This window comes from Dendrobates tinctorius, unplaced genomic scaffold (assembly GCF_039654945.1).
Source record: "Dendrobates tinctorius isolate UK_male_01 unplaced genomic scaffold, ASM3965494v1 ptg000098l, whole genome shotgun sequence".
NCBI lineage: Eukaryota > Metazoa > Chordata > Amphibia > Anura > Dendrobatidae > Dendrobates > Dendrobates tinctorius.
Genome location: NW_027361766.1, coordinates 28,473,229 through 28,495,148, shown reverse-complemented (window position 1 = coordinate 28,495,148; position 21,920 = coordinate 28,473,229). Strand labels below are relative to the sequence as shown.

The following is a 21,920-nucleotide window of genomic DNA, read 5'->3' as shown; positions in this document are numbered from 1 at the left end:
TAAACTTCGTGATTATGTTAAGCACCGTGGACAAAGGAACATCAAAGATCTCTGGAGATGGACTTTAGCCTTGAAATTATTGATGTTCAACAATTTTAGTTCTCAAGTCCTCAGACAGTTCTCTTCTCCTCTTTCTGTTCTCCATGCTTAGTGTATAACACACAGACACACAATGCAAAGATTGACTCAACTTCTCCCCTTATTACCTGGTTTCAGGCGTGATTTTCATATTGCCTACACTTAGATTCTAAATAGATGAAAGACTATGCAAAGAAATAATTTAGGATCACCACACTAATAACTAGTAATTGTGAAAAAATCATGAATTTTTATTGTACATCAGGTCATGAAACACTACACACAATAAAAACATTTAAAAACAAGGCAAGGGACTATAACAAACAAGAGGTCCCATAGTCCACAATATGTCCACCAACTGCCTGGACAGTATACAAATCACATATAAATTACTATTTAGTAGTAGTATGCTGCTGGTTGTTCCATTTAGGTAAGACCATAGGTTGTGTAAAACAAAACCTGATACACAGTGGTTATAGTATACTCAGGTAGAGTGTAATATCATATCAAGCATAATACCTGAATAAATGACCACACAAAGAATATGTTTAATCCTAGTAGTCAGTGGCTCTAGCAGATCAAAAGTGAAATACTGAGAGATGCACTAGCCCTGATTAAAGTATAGCTATACATCACCATTTCCCTATCAGGGTAAGTATCAGAGTCCGGTCACCCAGTCATCCCAGTCAGCAGTCAGACAGGCAGCCCATCAGGTGGCATAAAGAAACCCACGCGTTCCGACACACAAGGTGTCTTCCTCAAGGTGAGTGTGAGTGTCTGACTGCTGACTGGGATGACTGGGTGACCGGACTCTGATACTTACCATGATAGGGAAATGGTGATGTATAGCTATACTTTAATCAGGGCTAGTGCATCTCTCAGTATTTCACTTTTGATCTGCTAGAGCCACTGACTACTAGGATTAAACATATTCTTTGTGTGGTCATTTATTCAGGTATTATGCTTGATATGATATTACACTCTACCTGAGTATACTATAACCACTGTGTATCAGGTTTTGTTTTACACAACCTATGGTCTTACCTAAATGGAACAACCAGCAGCATACTACTACTAAATAGTAATTTATATGTGATTTGTATACTGTCCAGGCAGTTGGTGGACATATTGTGGACTATGGGACCTCTTGTTTGTTATAGTCCCTTGCCTTGTTTTTAAATGTTTTTATTGTGTGTAGTGTTTCATGACCTGATGTACAATAAAAATTCATGATTTTTTTTCACAATTACTAGTTATTAGTGTGGTGATCCTAAATTATTTCTTTGCATAGTCTTTCATCTATTTAGAATCTATAGTATCTCTATGTAAATTTGGTGATCCCAGTAGGTTATATTTTTGTACTATTCATTGATGGTGCCCGCTTAAATTGCTTTTGATATTGCCTACACTTGTTACTTGCCACAGGTGAGTTTGGACGAGCATCACGTTTGATGCAAAGTTGTTTACCCAATTTGGAAAGGTGCCAATAATTTTGTCCTGCCCATTTTGGGGGTTTTGGATAAATTATGTCCAATTTTCCTTTTTTCTTTGTTTTTTTTGTGTGCTGTTCCAATACACACAAAGGAAATAAACATGTGTATAACAAAACATAATAAACAACAGAGATGACAGTGCATAGGGCTAAAATGAATATGTATAATAGATCTAAAAATGTTTAAACCAAAAAAAAAAAAATGTATGTATGTATAAGATAATCATAAGCCCAACGCTAATCAGTATAGGATACACTGACTATATATACATATAAAGAAACAAAAGGAAAAAACCAGTGCATGAACATCCAGGGTAAATAGAAATATCACAGATCTTTATTAAAGACACAGGTGCATAATGGCATAACAGGAGTGACAAAAAGAAAGCACAAAGGTGAATAGTATCCCTAAGATGTGTGTACATAATACAACATATACCCATGTAAAATAGGCTGCCGACCAATCATTACAGCATAAAGGGTAAAATCCCCAGACAGTCAGCTACCCAGTAAAGAGTTAAATAGTTAGATTTGGAGTATAGTACACATACCTAAGAGAGGACACTAGACATCTAACGCAGTGAGAAGCCCAACGTACGTTTCGGAAGCAAAAAAGCTTCCTTCCTCAGGGGGTGTGTCAGAATAGTCGCTGTGTGTGCTTTAAATAGGGGTCCCAATAAGAGTAAGCGCCAATCGGGGGGAGCGCCCAACCACCAACCCACCAACACGCCTAGGCTGGCGCCGACAATGCACGGGGCTCCGTGATGTCAGACGCCAGACCACAGGCAGATGGGGGTGGAGCGAGGGGCGCGTCACCCGTGCATGCGCAGACGCCATCAGAGCGATCGCGGCCATCTTGGATGGGGGCATAATCAAGGGCAGAGTGTAATACTAACATACACAATATATATCGTTATAATTATGCGAAAAATGCGCACAGGACCTCCAAACAAAAGGTTATAAAGAAATATAACTGTATTAAGACATATTTACTAAATTAACCAAAATGATGACTCCATAATAAAAGAAGGTAATAGAGATGACATAATATGCACCAGGATTCTACAAGGGGACTATAGTTATAGTAATGTACTAAATCCCACAATAGAACTTTTACAATCACAGTGGGAGGAATTTTACTATAATAATATAGCATTATAACAATTCTGTATAAAAAAAAAAAAAAAGATTTACTTATCCGGACAGATGGTATATGGAACAATAGTAATCAGCTCCACTACCAACATTCCCCCCACATATATAGAGATACATTGACCAGTACCCATATATAAATTGCCAGAAGGACAAAAATGTACAGAAGTGTATAGATATGTATCAATGACCTCCACTCATAAAGTCTACCCGCACAAAATTAAAGTCAAAAAGACAATAATAACAGCAGAGGAATCCCATCTTCATCTTTATTCATAAGGATGTCATCTTATTCATCAGAAAAACTGTGTCATTCATCAGAAGCATCGAGAAAAATGGACCAAAGACAACACAGCCAAAGAGAAGTGCCAGATATAAAACCTAAAATAAAAACAGCATTAAAACCAACGACACAACATATGTCACTCAAAAAGTGTAACAGCACCAAAAAAAGGGGGGGGGGGAGGGGGGAAGAGGAAAAGGGAAGAGGAGAGTTGTAGAAAAAAATTATTCACAAGAATGGAGCGAATGAAAGACATTTATTGAGACCATGCGGGTGGACTGTTTTCAATTTCCATATCCATTTGGCTTCTAATTGACCCAGTCTCTTAGAGAGACCCCCACCTCGGATGTCAATCTTCAGAGCTTCAATGCCCCGTACCTTAAGTAGGGTGGAGTCACAATTATGGCATTCCTTAAAATGTCTAGGTACGGTCCTCAGGGTGGAGTCATCCATGTGGCCATGTGCCGCCTGTATCCCCAACACGTGTTCCCTGACTCGAACCTTGAACTGGCGCGTAGTTAGGCCTACATAAATAAGGCCACAGGGGCACGTAGCATAGTATACGACATATCTGGTTGTTATCCGTGTTGCCATTGTGTTGCCTGCCCCAACATTATGCGGTGTACTGACTTTAACAGTTCTAGTGGAGACCAGGTCTTCACTATTAGGCAACGCATTACATGTACGACTAGATATGTCGTATACTATGCTACGTGCCCCTGTGGCCTTATTTATGTAGGCCTAACTACGCGCCAGTTCAAGGTTCGAGTCAGGGAACACGTGTCTACACCATGGATGCACAGCCTGCAGTCCGCACCGCTTCTTCTGGACATTGCAAGGTACTGACCAGAAACAGCTGATTACAACCCTGTGCAATCAGCTGTGTCTTAGCCTGAAGATCCCTGTGGCCAGCAGCTACTGTGCTGCTAAGTAACTAAGGCTGGTTTCAGATTAGCGTTGAAACAACGCTGCGCACTGCGTCGGTAAGCCCCGCCCCGATCCGGCTCCCTGCCCACCCCATCCAGGATCACCGCCTACTATCGCATTTGCACGCATGCGATCGGCGCACCCTATCTTTAGCATAGGGTGCGCAGATCATGCGCTGCCAGTGTGAAAGCGTGCTGCGCAATTTTGACGGTGCGCCGTGCGCGCCGAAATGCAACAAAAGTGCCCTGTTCTGCAGTGCATCTGGGGGCTCTGCCTGAATCCCCCTAAAATAGGATTCAAGTAAATCCACGACGGGGTCCACAGACTGCACTGACACCAGCAGAAGTCAAATAAATTTGTTTTTTTTTTCCTGAAATTGACTGATTTATCTTCTTATGCTGGGTGCACACAATCAGGACTTTGCAGCATTTTGGATGCAGCACGTCTGCTGCCGGCTACTGAACGCTGGTGTTTCCACGTGTGATCACTGAACTGTGCGGAATCACCACGTTCAATACATTGTACGGGTGAGATTTATCGTATCTCCACAAGATAAATAGACATGTTGGGATCTGGAAAGACGCGCCACATGTCCGTCTCCGCGGGTGTCTGTGGACGCATAGTGGGCATGGGGTTTCTTCGACATCCCATCCACTATGCTGTAACATCTGGACGCTGCACAAGTACACAGCGTCCGCAGCGATTACTGATTGTGTGTACATACCCTCACAGTCTGTTTGCGGTTTTTTTTGTCTAAAAGTGTCCACTTTTCTGTGGCTGTTGGAACAGACGGGCACATTCAGAAAAAAAAAACCATCACATGTGGAATTCATTTGAACTCCAGTCCTGTCATTGCAATCTATGGCTCTATAGGGGATTCAAAAATGACAAAAATATGTGAAATATTCAGACACTTTTATTTTGTGCATCCAGACAGAAAGGTTTAAACGTTTTCGGTCCAGCATAGGACCTTCATCAGAAAAATCTCATTTACTGAAATATACATACAAAAAAAGAACAAAAACAAGGCGTTAATTGCTGTCCGCATCATCACAGAAATACATACTAACAAAAGACATGACAAAAAAATATATGTTCCGTAAGAGAAAAAAGACCAAGCAAAGAATGGCCTGCACACCAATTAAATCTGATAATACATAATAACCGTAGAAGAATGCTTTATTGGAAAACACAACACACGTGTTAAAAACAATTAAAAAGGACAAAGGAAGTCCATGTATCACCCCTGCATATAGCAACCCCACGCGTATCACTTGCTTAGGCTAGTTTCACATTAGCGTTTTTTTGTGCTGCGCAGCGCATCGGGCGCATAAAAAATCCAAAGAAAAACGCAAAACAAATGCGCGTTTTAAAGCGTCATGCGCACGCTGATGCTGCAAAAAAATGCAGCGTTGCTTGCGTTTTACATGCGTTTTTGCATGCGTTTGTGTTTTTTATGCACATGCGTTTTTAGGTGTGACATTTTTTCCATTGTTTAGAGAACATTCTAGACTTGTTTACCTCGAAAACGCATGCGCAAAAAACCGCAATCGTGCGCAAGACCATGCGCACGCATGCGTTCCCATAGACTTCAATGTGTTGTTTTTGCGCATTCCATGCGCAAGCGTGCGCATGCGTTTTTTTGACGAGACAGGGCGGACCAAAAAATGCAACATGTTGCGTCTGGCGCGCCTGGCACGAAAGACAAAAAACCGCATGCGCACAAAAATGCAAGTGTGCGCAAGACCATGCGCACGTCATGTTAAACACAGGTGCGCATGCGCACGATGCGCTGCGCACAAAAGCGCTAATGTGAAACCAGCCTTAAAGCAGCTTCATCAGGGGTAGTGTGCTTGCTGGCCCAAACTCAGCAGGGGCCATGACCGCTGGGGAGTTTTCACACACCAGATGACATTTAAGGGATTATCTACATGCTATTTAAATGCTGAGTTTGGGCCAGCAAGCACACTTCTCCTGATGAAGCTGCTTTAAGCAAGTGATATGTGTGGGGTTGCGCCTCACACCCCTGCTCCATGTCTTCAGCCCTGTGTTAGCTTTATTTTGGATGCCTATGGGCATTATTCCCTTGGCTATCCACAGACTTCATGGGTGCCTGGCCATCCACCAGCACATCATCTGGCAATATTGAGCTGGCTTTCAGGGTTTTTGCTCACTAGGTGGCTCAGTGAGTATGTAGCTACAACTTCTCTTACATTTTAACAGCCTTATTTGTTTGCAGGCTCCTGAATTGTGGTCCTGGAAAGTTTGTACATTGGGCTGGTATATAGGAATCAATTTGGAGACTACATATGTCTCAGAAAAAACTCTGCACACATGGTGTATTGTGATGGCTTTGCATTGTCTGTACTCTTAATGATACAAAAAGGGCTCTATACCTATTATGGCTGTATGTGATTATTATATGCAGGGGTGATACATGGACTTCCTTTGTCCTTTTTAATTGTTTTTAACACGTGTTGTGTTTTCCAATAAAGCATTTTTCTACGGTTATTATGTGTTATCAGATTTAATTGGTGTGCAGGCCATTCTTTGCTTGGTCTTTTTTTCTCTTACATTTCATGGTTCTCTCCATGCAAGGCTTTTGCACCCTCATATATAGAACCCATTGATTGTTTGGTGCACCCCACACCTTTTTATACAAAAAATATATGTTCCAACTTCATCAAAAATTCAAAGGAGAGAGAGAGAGATGGCTAGTAGAGGTACTATCCAAGGGTGCTTTGCTGAGTCAGGCGATGGTAATTCCAAAAGTGCTGTGCTGGTCGTTAAGGAAGAGGGAGCCTATAAGTGAGTATTGTTGAGCATAGAAGGAACTACAACACATAATAACTTGTAATAGTATGGTGCGCCCTTGTGCTTTGAAGGATACAGGTATAGCGATATCTCATACATGTGCAATCTAGTGCTTCCAAGATGGCTAGGAATAGAAGTCACACCAATACCTGAAATAAATAAATCCTTGCAATGGTAGCCAAAAGAAGGACAAAGTAGAGAGTCTGAAGGCAAAATGGAGGTTCTAATTAAATGCAATAGATGTGACACAATGTATATGGCTGTCATATAGCAGCACAGAACCAACTATGTGTGGTCATATAGACTGAAAAAAAGGTCTAAGATGGAATACCTGGATGGCCAGTGGAAATGTTAAATGGCTGGCATCTGGAAAGCGTATGTGGACTGAGCCGTCCAAAATTAGAACAGGCAGCTGCAAAATAAATGGCCTATCAACCAGTGAAATACAAGAGGGAGGCAAGGAATAGGTTGAAGGAAGATAAATGTACCTGTACAGTGTAGGGCTTCAGAAAAGGGACCTCTTCCTTGCTAGCTGACTTGACCACTGAGACTCTTTCTTCGTTCTCCCTAGTCCTTCATGTTAGGAGTCAGATTTCTGAAATTACTAGGCAGGAACCTAGACCCTCACATGCTGCAGTCTCCTGCTCTTTGTCTAATGTAAAGGAGATTGCAGAGGAAATTGCTTTACAGCAACTCTCTCTGGAGGCTAAGTCCTTCGTCCCTTCTTCTGAGCATGCTCATGGGACAATCGGCCATTGGCTCAGCTCAGAGATCTGGAAGCCTTTGGAAGGTCCCGTTTGCTATAAAAAGCGTGCATGGCTGTTCCGCCATGCGCTAGTATAGTCATACTTGCTGCTGTGTGTATGTGGATGGATGCATGGACTGGTGAATGACTCATTTGAAACCCCCTTCCTTGGATATTACTTTTGTGTGAGGGAATGAGTTATAGGCAGTAGACGGCGCCATTGCTCCACTATTGCACCTGCTAGCGTCTAACATCGCGCTTGCGTTACTGCGGTGTTACCTTGCGGCAAGTCTCACGCCGCGCTGCTTTAGCAGCTATTGTTTGCGTCTGCAGTTGCAGCGCAGTTTTCCACGAGAGTTTACGGTAGGTCCTGGCGGAGTGAGTGCCGTTTTTTAACTACTCCCGTGACCATATACCGCTCGTGCACCGCTGAGTTCCTGTGTTCTGAACAGGCTCAGCGTTGTTATATTTTCTTTATTTGCTCTGTTTGTTTAACAGAGATTCCTTTGTGCACCTGAGTGGTATCTAAACCCTGTGCACATTACCGCCAGATTTTATCTGCGTCACTTAGCTGCAGTTTCTCCATCTACCGCACGGTGGACCCCGAGTGGCGAAGGCACATCATTTATATTTTTTATTTAGTGCCTTCTGCCAGTCTCTAACTGCAGGACCTCCAGCACCACTACGTGCTGGCTACTGCTGTAGGCATTCGCTGTGTTCACTTCTGTCCACTCCAGCTACCCCGGCTCAACTGACTCATGGAGGGAAAACTATTTCCTTTTCTGTTTCTCACTAGCTACTCCTCTTAGGTTCCCTCCTAACAGTCTTCTCACTAGCTGAGCTCAGTGCCCCCATCTAGTGGCCCTTTTCTAATACTAACTAATGATGTGTGGATGCAAACACACACACACACACAAGATACATACAACACACAGATTATACACAATAATGTTACTATTTACAGGCCCTTACATTTGCAGTAAACAAATAATATACATACTGTATGTACATGTGTACCCCTGTGTCTGTCTGCTATCACTGGTATGTGTCCCGGCTGCAATACCCTCATCACCCATCTTTCCTGAACCCCAATCAATCACTCCTGTATCTGTCTGCTATCAATGCTTTATCTATCCTTTCAGATGTGACCCCCATTTCCTTTTTTTTTTCTTCTGACTTCTAATTAATCGTCTCCTGTGTCTGTCCAGTCTCCATAATGCTCCTCCCTCCTTCTGATCACACCTGGACTGTTTGATGTGCAATTGACTTCTTATAAAATCAGACTCAGAGGTCTGTCCGTCATTCCAAGGATATCTTCTAAGGATAATATCTGAAATATGCCTTAAATGAGCCTGAAGTGACCAGAAGGTACAACTAAACGCTGCATTTAAATGTACTAAATTTCTTTTGCCTTCTAAATTACTCTCACCATGATGACATACGCTCTAACAGTTTGGGCTCCATTAATCCTCACTCTTCTTCACTATCCGCAAACCCCAGCACCCGCTAACCAAATAGTAATCTCTCCTTCCCTCTTGCCTCCCCACCTGACCTCCTCTGCTGAACTGCTCCTCAACCTCAGAGCTCTCCTAATAAAATACAAAACAAGCCATCCACCCTCCTTCTCCCACATGCTCTTCCTCTCTCTGCTTCTCAATGCTGGTGACATATCTCCCAACCCTGGACCCCCACAGATCATACCTCCCATTACTACCCCCTTCTATCGTTCCCAAACCAACACAAACACCAGAAATCTTTCACACCTCAAATTCGTGCCCTTGACAAACACCACCCTGCTCCCACTCTCTGGATCACTATGGAATGCCCGTTCCATCTGCAATAAACTCCATGTGATTCACGACCTCTTTACCTCTAGTAATTTTTCCTTCCTTGGCCTCACCGAAACATGGCTGACACCCTCGGACACCGCCTCCACTGCTGCGCTATGTTACAGCGGCCTCCACTTCACCCACACTCCTCTCCCTGGCAACAGACATGGCGGATGAGTGGGCCTTCTCCTTTCTTCCACCTGCACCTTCAACTCAATCCCACCTCTTCCCTCCCTTATCCTCCCCTCTTTTCAAGTCCACTCTGTTCGCATCTGCTCTCCCTCCAACCTCCAAGTGGCCGTCATATACCGACCTCCGGGCTCGACCACTGCCTTCATTGACCAATTCTCTTCCTGGCTCCTTCACTTTCTCTCTGACATTCCCACCATCATCATGGGTGACTTCAACATCCCCATTGACACCCACCAGTCGGCAGCCTCCAAACTCCTGTCCCTTACTTCATCTTTTGGACTTACTCAGTGGTCCTCCTCAGCCACCCACACAGATGGACACACATTAGACCTGGTCTTCACCCGCCTCTGCTCTCTATCTAATTTCACCACTTCCCCTCTCCCTCTATCTGACCACATCTACTCACTTTCTCATCCCTGTCCTCCTCACCTGTCACCCATGTCCAGCAATATGCGCACCCCCGTAGAATCCTTGCACACCTGGACACCCACACACTCTCTGACTCTATTCTACCACTGTCCTCCATATCCTCACTCCAAGACACTGCCACTGCTTTCTACAATGCAACTCTTGCATCAGCCATCGACTCGGTCGCCCCTGTCATGCATAACATAGTGTGACGAATCAATAGACAACCCTGGCACAATAACACCACTAAAAAGCTTTGGCAAGACGACTTCACTGCACTCAAACAAGCAACACTTGTATTCAAATCAGCTCTCACGTATGCTAAACAGGCCTTCTTTACATCCCTTGAATCCTCCTTATCCCACAACCCCAAACAGTTGTTCAATACTTTTAACTCCCTGCTCCGCCCACCACTGCCCCCTCCGACTTCCCTAATCTCTGCCGAGGACTTTGCCGCACACTTCAAAAACAAGATAGACCAAACACGGCAAATCTTTATTGCTCAACCACCACAACCCCTTTGCATGCCCGACCAATGCCCAAACCCCATAACCTCCTTATCTAACATCACTGAAGGGGAGCTTGCTCATCTTCTCTCCAAATCACACCTCACCACTTGTGCACTTGACCCTATCCCAACTCCTCCCCAACATCACCACCACTCTTATCCCATCCCTAACCCACCTCTTCAACCTATCACTAACTTCTGGTACCTTCCCTTCTGCTTTCAAACATGCCACAATCACGCCTATCCTTAAAAAGCCAACCCTTGACCCAACAGCCATGTCCAGCTATCGCCCAATATCGCTGCTCCCATTTGCTTCTAAACTCCTGGAGCAGCATGTCCATGCTGTACTTTCCTCCCACCTGTCATCTAACTTGCTCTTTGACAATCTACACTCTGGCTTCCGCCCCCATCATTCCACTGAGACAGCCCTGACCAAAATTACCAATGACCTACATACAGCCAAAGCTAACGGACAGTACTCTATACTCCTCCTTCTAGACCTGTCCTCTGCTTTCGACACAGTTGACCACTGCCTCGTACTACAGATCCTCTCCTCTTTTGGCATCAAAGACCTTGCCCTATCCTGGATCTCCTCATACCTTTCCAACCGCACATTCAGCATCTCCCATTCCCACACTACCTCCTCATCCCACCCTCTCTCTGTTGGAGTCCCCCAAGGCTCAGTTCAAGGAACCCTACTCTTCTCAATCTACACACTTGGCCTGGGGCAACTCAAAAAGTCCCACGGATTCCAGTACCACCCGATGCCGATGATACTCAGATCTACCTCTCTGGCCCAGACGTCACCTCTCTGCTGTCCAGAATCCCAGAGTGTCTATCGGCCATATCCTCCTTCTTCTCCTCTTGCTTCCTCAAACTTAATGTGGACAAATCTGAACTGATCATCTTTCCCCCATCTCACAGATCTTCCTTACCCGACCTTTCTATAACAATTGACGACATCACGCTTTCCCCTGTACCGAAGGTCCGCTGCCTCGGAGTAACCCTTGACTCTGCCCTGTCCTTCAAACCGCACATCCAAGCTCTCTCCACCTCCTGTCGCCTCCAGCTCAAAAATATTTCCAGAATCTGTCCCTTCCTCAACCCTCAATCTAAACTACTTGTCCATGCCCTCATCATCTCCCGCCTCGACTATTGCAACATCCTTTTCTGTGGCCTCCCTGCTAACACCCTCCCACCTCTCCAGTCCATCCTCAACTCTGCCGCCCGACTAATTCATCTCTCTCCTCGCTACTCCTCCGCTTCTCCCCTCTGCAGATCTCTTCACTGGCTCCCATTCCCTCAGCGTATCCAGTTCAAATGACTAATACTGACCTACAAGGCCATCTACAACCTGTCTCCTCCATATATCTCTGAATTAATCTCCCGATACCTTCCCTTACGTAATCTCCGGTCCTCCCAAGACCTCCTCTCATCCACACTTATTCGCTCCTCATCTAACTGCCTCCAAGACTTCTCCCGAATAGCTCCCATCCTCTGGCATACCCTGCCCCAACACGTCCGGCTATCAACCACACTCGGATCCATCAGACGGAACCTGAAAACCCACCTCTTCAGGAAAGCCTACAGCCTGCAATGATCCCCGCTGCCTCCTCACCACTACTAGAGCTACCGCCTCACCATCACTGGAGCTGCTGCAACCCCCCCAACCTACTGTCTGCTTCCCCACTATCCTGTAGCATGTAAGCCCGAAAGGGCAAGATCCTCTCCCCTCTGTATCAGTCTGTGATTGTTAGTTTGTTTACTGTGATATCTGTAATTTGTATGTAACCCTCCTCATGTACAGCACCATGGAACCAATGGTGCTTTATAAATAAATAATAATAATCATTATATATATATACACTCACATGCACCACAGATATACACAATGTACACACAGATACACATATATATGTATACTTACCAGGTTCTGCGGCTTCACTGGTACAGATCCATTTCCACTGGACAATGCTTTATGAGCAGGACTCAGGAGGAGACACACACAACTGCAGGCATCTTGAGCGCTGACCTCTGTCTGCTGTGCTGTAATCGGCCCCTTTCCCTCACTTTCAACTTTTAGGCTATCTACCCACGTATGCAGGAAATTCCTGACTGAAAACTGGACTCCTTCCCAGAAAACGCGCGATTTTTGAGCGTTTTTTATGCGTTTTTTTCCGGAGCGTCCCCAGTCTCGTAGAAAATAGTTAGAAATGCAGATTTTTCCGCGAAATTAATGAGCATGCTGCATTTTTTTACCGCGATGCGTTTTTTTCGCAGAAAAAAAGGCATCAATATGCACAAAAAGTGCAGAATTCATTAAAATGAATGGGATGCTTCTTGTGTTTTTTAAGCATTTTTGCCGGTAAAAACGCTTAAACATGAAAATAACGCTTACGTGTGCACACACCCTTAGCCTAACCTGATTGCAGGGAAGAAGAGAGAGAGGGGGACTGGAGGGAGGGGGGTTTGTGAGATACAGAGGATGCCCAGCATTATTCACTGCTGTACAGCCCCTGGGCATTTCATAAAGGGGCTGCAGATGCAGGGGGCCCCCTTTGTGAGTGGGGGCCCCAGGCACCTGTCTCGTCTGCCTTCCCCAAACGCCGGCCCTGGTTGCAGCCAACATTTCCCAAATCCCAATGTTTCAGCTACATAGCCTTTTTCAAGGATATCTGCATTTATAAGAACAAACTTAAAGCATATGAGTAAACCATAATGCATGCACATAAAAACTTACTAAATCAAGGCCATCCTCTTAGGATATCTTATATATTCATGTAATATTCCAGAGGCATGTAGATATCCTGTTCATACAGCTGGTGTGCAATATATTAAGGGGAACACATGAAGGGCTAAAAAATAAAAACATACACATGTAAGGTACATTTATACAAACGGAACAGACATCATATTTTAATGATACTAACAACATCAGGATTTTGTATCCCTAATCTCATAATGTCTGAAAGAGGAAAAGGAAGGGGAAAAAAAAAAAAAGGAAAAGGGGTAAAGGAGGTGGAAAATGAGAAACAAAAAAAGGGAGACAAAAGTAAAAAACAAGAGTAAGCAAGACCAAAAATAAGATAGGCCAAAGGTAAAGAGAAGAAAGGAAGAGAATAATAGAAAAATGAATATGGGATAAACTCATAAAGCAGTACCTGTAAAGTGTCTGTGGAAGCATGAAATACATATGGAGGTGCTGTGTGGTGGATTACATCCATGTCCTAGATTCATAAAGTAAGAAGTGTGGACTGTGAGACAAGGAGTATTCAGAACAGGGAAAGTGGACATGGAACGATCCTACCTATATCATCGCGGTCTTGCATTCATGGGAGGCATTGCCATGAAACACTGTCTCTTCCAGTTTATATGGTGAGTGAACAGAGCCATGACACCAGCTCTGACTGTACACACGTGAAAGATTACCAAGAGAAAGTGAGTGTGCATGCGCCTGGGATAGAGGAAACTCTAGTAATCAAAGGGCGCATGCGTGAAGCCGCACATAGTATGATAGGCCGCACTGAGTACAGATATATTAGGTATAGATAAAAAAATAAATTTTAAAGATAATAGAAAGAAATAAAATGAAAATAAAACAAGAAAAAAATAAGAAAAATGGGAAGAGAGAAAAAAAAGAGAGAAAAATAGGAAAGAAAGAGAGAAAAAGGGAAAAGGAAGGTGGAAAGGGAAAAGACAGGGAAAACAATAAAATAAATATTAAACAGAAAGAGAGAAGAAAATAGGGGAACATAAAAAGTATGGACATGGGAAAGACCTGATCGCGGGTAAATATCTTTTATATATTATTACGCATATCTACATCGGTATCTGGAAAAGGTAGATTATTGATTAAGGCAATGAATTCCCATAGACTCAGTGATAAAATATTTCATGTTCTCTGTTGAGTCCTTGTGGTTCTGTCTGTAAGGTGTATGTCCAATAAGCCTCCCTCTCTTTTTTTTTTTCACTCTGTACCCACCTCGTCTAGCTATTGGTATGTACTCCAGTACTTGAAATCTCAGTTGGATTATGTTTTGTCCAGTTGAAATGTAATGGGCAGGAATGGGTAACATCAATTTTTTTTACATCTAATCGTTGATTTATGTTGTGAGATGGAGTCTCGGATATGTCGAGTAGTTTCCCCAACATATCCAAGACCGCAAGGACATTTTATCAAAGAAGCAGTCATATATAAAGAAACACCGGATCAGACAATGCTTTCCCGACCTCGGATGGGTAAATGTTTCCCCCATTGTGAAATTTTAGCACTGTAGACCGTGGTTGATCCAATATCCGCTCAGATTAAGTGATTCCTAGGGTTCTGAGGCTTTTTTACTGCATATCAAGGGGTTGGATATAAATTCAGGAGTCATGGGATATGCCTGACCTAACAGTGACCAGTGCTTTTTTTAGTACAGGATTGTATGTTATTGAATGGAGGATCCGTTGGAAATTTTTTTTGAGGATGTGTTTTTTTTAATCCTGTATGAGCTTAAGTGTCCTGATGGGTAACCTCTTTCTGTTACTTTGGTATGCATTTCTTCAAGTCTGATGTTACAGACTTGGCTACTAGAGACTATCCCATAAATCCAATGGAATTGGGATTTAGATAGTGAATCCTTAATGTAGCGAGGCTGTTCTTATCCGTGAGTTTTACATGAAGGTCCGTGTCAAGAAAACCATCTTCTCTCAGTGTGTCCAGGAAATTCATGGTCTTTTTGTGGTGTTGGATGGAGAAGGTGAGATTAGGGATAGACGTTTTAATGGTCTGAGAGAATTGCAATAAAGAGTCAATGTCACTTCACCAAGTCATAACTATGTAATCTGTCATGGTTCCACACCTCAGTGTGTCTGGGATGCAGTTGCTGATAGCTCGGCCGTCCAATCTGGTATAGGGGTGTGCTGAAGCTGTCAGTACTTTGACAGCTTGGCCATCCAATCTGTTACAGGGGCATGCTGAGCTGTCAGTGTGTTGATTGACAGCTCAAGTATCCAATCTGAGACTGTTAGACGTCGGCTGTCTCCAAGTGCTCATTATTCCAGGTAATTGCCATACTACTTAACTTAGCTGTGTCTTCCAGAACTCTGGCGGATGTACACTCAGTGTGTGAGTTTTGTTCTCCTGTGCCTTGCATTCTGCATGCTTGATCTGTTGCCCGACCTTTGACTTAGGCTAGGTTCACATTAGCGTTTGGGTCCGCAGCGTGGTGCTGCGGACTTCTTTCCTTAAAGCTCCGCCTACTTCCACATGGCTCCGCCTACTTCCGCATGCATCCTACGTACCTATCTTTAACATTGGGTACGCAGGGATATGCGTTGTATGCGGATGCATCTGCGTGCGTCGTTTTGACGTGCCCGCCAAAAGCAAAAAAAAGCAATATGTTGCATTCGGAGGGCACTTCAAAACGACGCACGCGGACGCATCCGCATACAACGCATGTCCCTGCGTACCCAATGATAAAGATAGGTACGCAGGATGCATGCAGAGCTAGAGGAAAGCATTCCGCAGCCCCTGCGGACTCAAACGCTAATGTGAACCCGGCCTTAGTTCTGACAACCCACTTGTTTAACCCCTTCAGCTCTGATCTGTTATCCTCCCAGTACTATGACCTTGGAACGTTACCTAACTATGCTTTTGTCTCTTCCTTCTGTTTATGACGTACCCTCCTGGTTTCTGAACTTGGACTCCTTGACTATTCTGACTCATGGCTTGGTCATGCGAAGTGCCTAGAGCCACATAATCAATATACAGTTCTGGCAATAATTAAGAGACCACCACATTAAAACCCTGTCATGGGCAGCTCATTCTCCAGACCTGAACCCCATTGAAAACATCTGGAATGTAATCAAGAGGATGATGGATAGTCACAAGCCATCAAACAAAGAACTGCTTACATTTTTGCACCAGAAGCAGTGTGAAAGCCTGGTGGCAAGCATGCCAAGACGTATGAGAGCTGTGATTAAAAATCATGGTTATTCCACAAAAAATTGATTTCTGAACTCTTCCCGAGTTAAAACATTAGTATTGTTGTTTCTAAATGATTATGAACTTGTTTTCTTTGCATTATTTGAGGTCTGAAAGCACTGTTTTGATTTGTTTTTTAAATTTTAACCATTTTTCTTTGTCAAAAAAAATACAAAATTTATTGCTTGGAAATTTGGAGACATGTTGTCAGAGGTTTGTAGACTAAAAGAACAATTTACATTTTACTCAAAAATAAACCTATAAAGAGAAAAATCAGACAAACTGAACATTTGAAAGTGGTCTCTTAATTTTTGCAAAAGCTGTATCTTTTCCATATTACGTCATGTGTTTAAAAACAAAGGATCAGAGTAAACAAAATGGAACTTAAAATTGTGCCATAAAAGTGTTGGCGTATGGTGGTATCATGCATGACTCTGCCATAACCAATGTGTCTGATATGTGAGCGGTGCGTGTGCAGTGTTTGATATGTGAGCGGTGTGTGTGCCGTGTCTGATATGTGAGCGGTGTGTGTGCTGTGTCTGATATGTGAGCGGTGTGTGTCGTGTCTGATATGTGAGTGGTGTGTGCCGTGTCTGATATGTGAGCGATGTGTGTGCTGTGTCTGATATGTGAGCGGTGTGTGCTGTGTCTGATATGTGAGTGTTGTGTGTGCTGTGTCTGATATGTGAGCGGTGTGTGCCGTGTTTGATATGTGAGCGGTGTGTGTGCCGTGTCTGATATGTGAGCGGTGTGTGCCGTGTCTGATATGTGAGCGGTGTGTGTGCCGTGTTTGATATGTGAGCGGTGTGTGTGCTGTGTCTGATATGTGAGCGGTGTGTGTGCTGTGTCTGATATGTGAGTGTTGTGTGTGCTGTGTCTGATATGTGAGCGGTGTGCGCTGTGTCTGATATGTGAACGGTGTGTGTGCCGTGTCTGATATGTGAGCGGTGTGTGCTGTGTGATGTGAGCAGTGTGTGCCGTGTCTGATATGTGAGCGGTGTGTGTGCAGTGTCTGATATGTGAGCGGTGTGTGCCGTGTCTGATATGTGAGCGGTGTGTGCCGTGTTTGATATGTGAGCGGTGTGTGTGCTGTGTCTGATATGTGAGCGGTGTGTGTGCCGTGTCTGATATGTGAGCGGTGTGTGCTGTGTGATATGTGAGCGGTGTGTGCCGTGTCTGATATGTGAGCGGTGTGTGCGCTGTGTCTGATATGTGAGCGGTGTGTGCGCCGTGTCTGATATGTGAGCGGTGTGTGTGCCGTGTCTATGTGAGCGGTGTGTGTGCAGTGTCTGATATGTGAGCGGTGTGTGCCGTGTCTGATATGTGAGCGGTGTGTGTGCAGTGTCTGATATGTGAGCGGTGTGTGTGCAGTGTCTGATATGTGAGCGGTGTGTGTGCAGTGTCTGATATGTGAGCGGTGTGTGCCGTGTCTGATATGTGAGCGGTGTGTGCCGTGTCTGATATGTGAGCGGTGTGTGTGCAGTGTCTGATATGTGAGCGGTGTGTGTGCAGTGTCTGATATGTGAGCGGTGTGTGCAGTGTCTGATATGTGAGCGGTGTGTGCGCCGTGTTTGATATGTGAGCGGTGTGTGTGCAGTGTCTGATATGTGAGCGGTGTGTGCAGTGTCTGATATGTGAGCGGTGTGTGCGCCGTGTCTGATATGTGAGCGGTGTGTGCGCCGTGTTTGATATGTGAGCGGTGTGTGCAGTGTCTGATATGTGAGCGGTGTGTGTGCAGTGTCTGATATGTGAGCGGTGTGTGTGCAGTGTCTGATATGTGAGCGGTGTGTGTGCAGTGTCTGATATGTGAGCGGTGTGTGCCGTGTCTGATATGTGAGCGGTGTGTGCGCCGTGTTTGATATGTGAGCGGTGTGTGTGCAGTGTCTGATATGTGAGCGGTGTGTGCAGTGTCTGATATGTGAGCGGTGTGTGCGCCGTGTCTGATATGTGAGCGGTGTGTGCGCCGTGTTTGATATGTGAGCGGTGTGTGCAGTGTCTGATATGTGAGCGGTGTGTGTGCAGTGTCTGATATGTGAGCGGTGTGTGTGCAGTGTCTGATATGTGAGCGGTGTGTGTGCAGTGTCTGATATGTGAGCGGTGTGTGCTGTGTCTGATATGTGAGCGGTGTGTGTGCAGTGTCTGATATGTGAGCGGTGTGTGCCGTGTCTGATATGTGAGCGGTGTGTGTGCAGTGTCTGATATGTGAGCGGTGTGTGCCGTGTCTGATATGTGAGCGGTGTGTGCGCTGTGTCTGATATGTGAGCGGTGTGTGCAGTGTCTGATATGTGAGCGGTGTGTGTGCAGTGTCTGATATGTGAGCGGTGTGTGCAGTGTCTGATATGTGAGCGGTGTGTGCCGTGTCTGATATGTGAGCGGTGTGTGTGCCGTGTCTGATATGTGAGCGGTGTGTGCGCCGTGTCTGATATGTGAGCGGTGTGTGCGCAGTGTCTGATATGTGAGCGGTGTGTGCCGTGTCTGATATGTGAGCGGTGTGTGTGCCGTGTCTGATATGTGAGCGGTGTGTGCGCCGTGTCTGATATGTGAGCGGTGTGTGCGCAGTGTCTGATATGTGAGCGGTGTGTGCCGTGTCTGATATGTGAGCGGTGTGTGCGCCGTGTCTGATATGTGAGCGGTGTGTGCGCCGTGTCTGATATGTGAGCGGTGTGTGCGCAGTGTCTGATATGTGAGCGGTGTGTGCCGTGTCTGATATGTGAGCGGTGTGTGTGCCGTGTCTGATATGTGAGCGGTGTGTGTGCAGTGTCTGATATGTGAGCGGTGTGTGCAGTGTCTGATATGTGAGCGGTGTGTGCAGTGTCTGATATGTGAGCGGTGTGCGCCGTGTCTGATATGTGAGCGGTGTGTGCCGTGTCTGATATGTGAGCGGTGTGTGCCGTGTCTGATATGTGAGCGGTGTGTGTGCCGTGTCTGATATGTGAGCGGTGTGTGCAGTGTCTGATATGTGAGCGGTGTGTGCCGTGTCTGATATGTGAGCGGTGTGTGCGCCGTGTCTGATATGTGAGCGGTGTGTGCGCCGTGTCTGATATGTGAGCGGTGTGTGTGCCGTGTCTGATATGTGAGCGGTGTGTGTGCAGTGTCTGATATGTGAGCGGTGTGTGTGCCGTGTCTGATATGTGAGCGGTGTGTGCGCCGTGTCTGATATGTGAGCGGTGTGTGTGCAGTGTCTGATATGTGAGCGATGTGTGCCGTGTCTGATATGTGAGCGGTGTGTGCGCCGTGTCTGATATGTGAGCGGTGTGTGCGCCGTGTCTGATATGTGAGCGGTGTGTGTGCAGTGTCTGATATGTGAGCGGTGTGTGTGCCGTGTCTGATATGTGAGCGGTGTGTGTGCCGTGTCTGATATGTGAGCGGTGTGTGTGCCGTGTCTGATATGTGAGCGGTGTGTGCAGTGTCTGATATGTGAGCGGTGTGTGCGCCGTGTCTGATATGTGAGCGGTGTGTGCGCCGTGTCTGATATGTGAGCGGTGTGTGTGCCGTGTCTGATATGTGAGCGGTGTGTGCAGTGTCTGATATGTGAGCGGTGTGTGTGCAGTGTCTGATATGTGAGCGATGTGTGCGCCGTGTCTGATATGTGAGCGGTGTGTGCGCCGTGTCTGATATGTGAGCGGTGTGTGCGCCGTGTCTGATATGTGAGCGGTGTGTGCGCCGTGTCTGATATGTGAGCGGTGTGTGCGCCGTGTCTGATATGTGAGCGGTGTGTGCGCCGTGTCTGATATGTGAGCGGTGTGTGTGCCGTGTCTGATATGTGAGCGATGTGTGCCGTGTCTGATATGTGAGCGATGTGTGCGCCGTGTCTGATATGTGAGCGGTGTGTGCGCCGTGTCTGATATGTGAGCGGTGTGTGCGCCGTGTCTGATATGTGAGCGGTGTGTGCCGTGTCTGATATGTGAGCGGTGTGTGCGCCGTGTCTGATATGTGAGCGGTGTGTGCGCCGTGTCTGATATGTGAGCGGTGTGTGCGCCGTGTCTGATATGTGAGCGGTGTGTGCGCCGTGTCTGATATGTGAGCGGTGTGTGCCGTGTCTGATATGTGAGCGATGTGTGCGCCGTGTTTGCTCCGTCAGGTGGGTGCCACTACATAGCATCGCTCCCTGCTGTCATAGTGTATGTGAGCAATGCATATAGGGGAATCTCGTGATTCAGTCCCCATTCCCACAGTATTTCTATAGCACCATTAATTCCATGGCGCTGTACTTGAGAACACAGTGATACCATATTACGTGTTATGACGGTTCCTAGTAGAGAAAGCTGACCAAGCCGCCCCCCTAATAACTGTGTTCCCCTCCGGCCAACACACGCCTCATATCGCCCCTCCGTACCCCTATAGCAGGGTTCCCCAACTCCAGGCCGCAAGGCCCACCAGCAGGTCATGTTTCCAGGATTTCCTCAGGATTGCACAAGTGAAGCAATTATCACCTGAGTAATAGTAAGGAAACCCTGGAAACATGACCTGCTGGTGGGCCTTGCGGCCTGGAGTTGGGGAACACTGCCCTACAGGACTCAGCCCAGATGCTGAGGGTTATACTCGCTCCACACGGCAGTCGGTAGCTCAGTCCTGATAATGACAGGACGCCACTATATACAGAGAGCCCAGTCAGGAGGTCACATAAGCCGGCACCGCGCCGCGGACACAGCCCTGACTAGAAGCCGGCGGCCTCCCGTCACCAGGCAGCGCCATTGAAGTCTCGCGAGACCCCGTGAGTCAGCGGGCCCGGCCGGCGTCCCCATCATTGTTGTGCTGCAGGTCTGTGGAGCGGTGCGGCCATGCTGCGGCTCCGCTGTAAAACCCGGGAGGGCACCCACCTGCTGCAGGGGCTGTCCGACGTGTCCAGTGTGCGGGAACTGCAGGCCCAGATAGCGGGGGTGACCGGCATCTCGGGGCCCACGCAGCGGGTGATGGTGGGCTACCCCCCTGCCAGCCTGAACCTCAGTGACGGGGACGCCACACTACGAGAGCTGCCCATCAAATCGGGTGAGACCTTGAGCTTCCTTCCTTTGGCATGTGCCAGCAGTGCCCCCTGTACTGGGGAGATGGGGCCCAGCATGGATGTGATTCTTCCCACAGACTGGGAATCCGCGCTGCTGTTCAGAGAACGCGCCATTCTTAGTGGCGGATATGGAAACCGTCATGTCGCTTATCCAAATCTGGGTGCAGACCATGGGGGCAACTCCGGAGTCAGCCACAAATCTTGTGTTTTTACAAGAAAATCTGCTGTGCCCGTAACCTTGTTTTCTAGCGGGCGACTATACAGGGTTATACAGTAGTAAGCATGGGGGGCAGCGCTGTGGAGTCGGTAAGCCAAACCTGCGACTCCGACTCCTCAATTTCCCATACACCGACTCCACGACTCCGACTCCTCAATTTCCCATACACCGACTCCACGACTCCGACTCCTCAATTTCCCTTACACCGACTCCACGACTCCGACTCCCACACATATTGCTTATATTTAAGTGAAAAATTTATTGTAGTACAATGTGAACCTCAGACATTTAATCATTTTTAT

General features: G+C 46.1%; 1 protein-coding gene and 2 long non-coding RNA genes across 4 annotated transcripts in view; 1 reads left to right on the top strand and 2 right to left on the bottom strand.

The window, feature by feature from the left end:
• YOD1 (YOD1 deubiquitinase) overlaps positions 1-21,920 on the top strand; it is a 57,516-nt gene that overhangs the window by 29,372 nt on the left and 6,224 nt on the right. The window contains exon 1 of one of the 2 annotated variants that reach the window (XM_073587273.1): positions 20,911-21,385. The exons of the other annotated variant lie outside the window; for it this stretch is intronic. Coding sequence (XP_073443374.1) covers positions 21,178-21,385 — 208 coding nt within the window. The 5' untranslated portion in view covers positions 20,911-21,177. Of the gene's footprint in view, positions 1-20,910; positions 21,386-21,920 lie in introns of those variants that run through there. 2 annotated transcript variants of the gene reach the window in all.
• Positions 1,886-21,354, bottom strand: LOC141099137 (uncharacterized). The gene is made up of 3 exons (XR_012234419.1): positions 21,217-21,354; positions 13,169-13,283; positions 1,886-3,103 (listed from the first exon to the last, which is right to left on the bottom strand). It is a non-coding gene; the product is annotated as an uncharacterized lncRNA (long non-coding RNA).
• On the bottom strand, positions 6,433-13,156 carry LOC141099138 (uncharacterized). The gene is made up of 3 exons (XR_012234420.1): positions 7,078-13,156; positions 6,823-6,895; positions 6,433-6,706 (listed from the first exon to the last, which is right to left on the bottom strand). It is a non-coding gene; the product is annotated as an uncharacterized lncRNA (long non-coding RNA).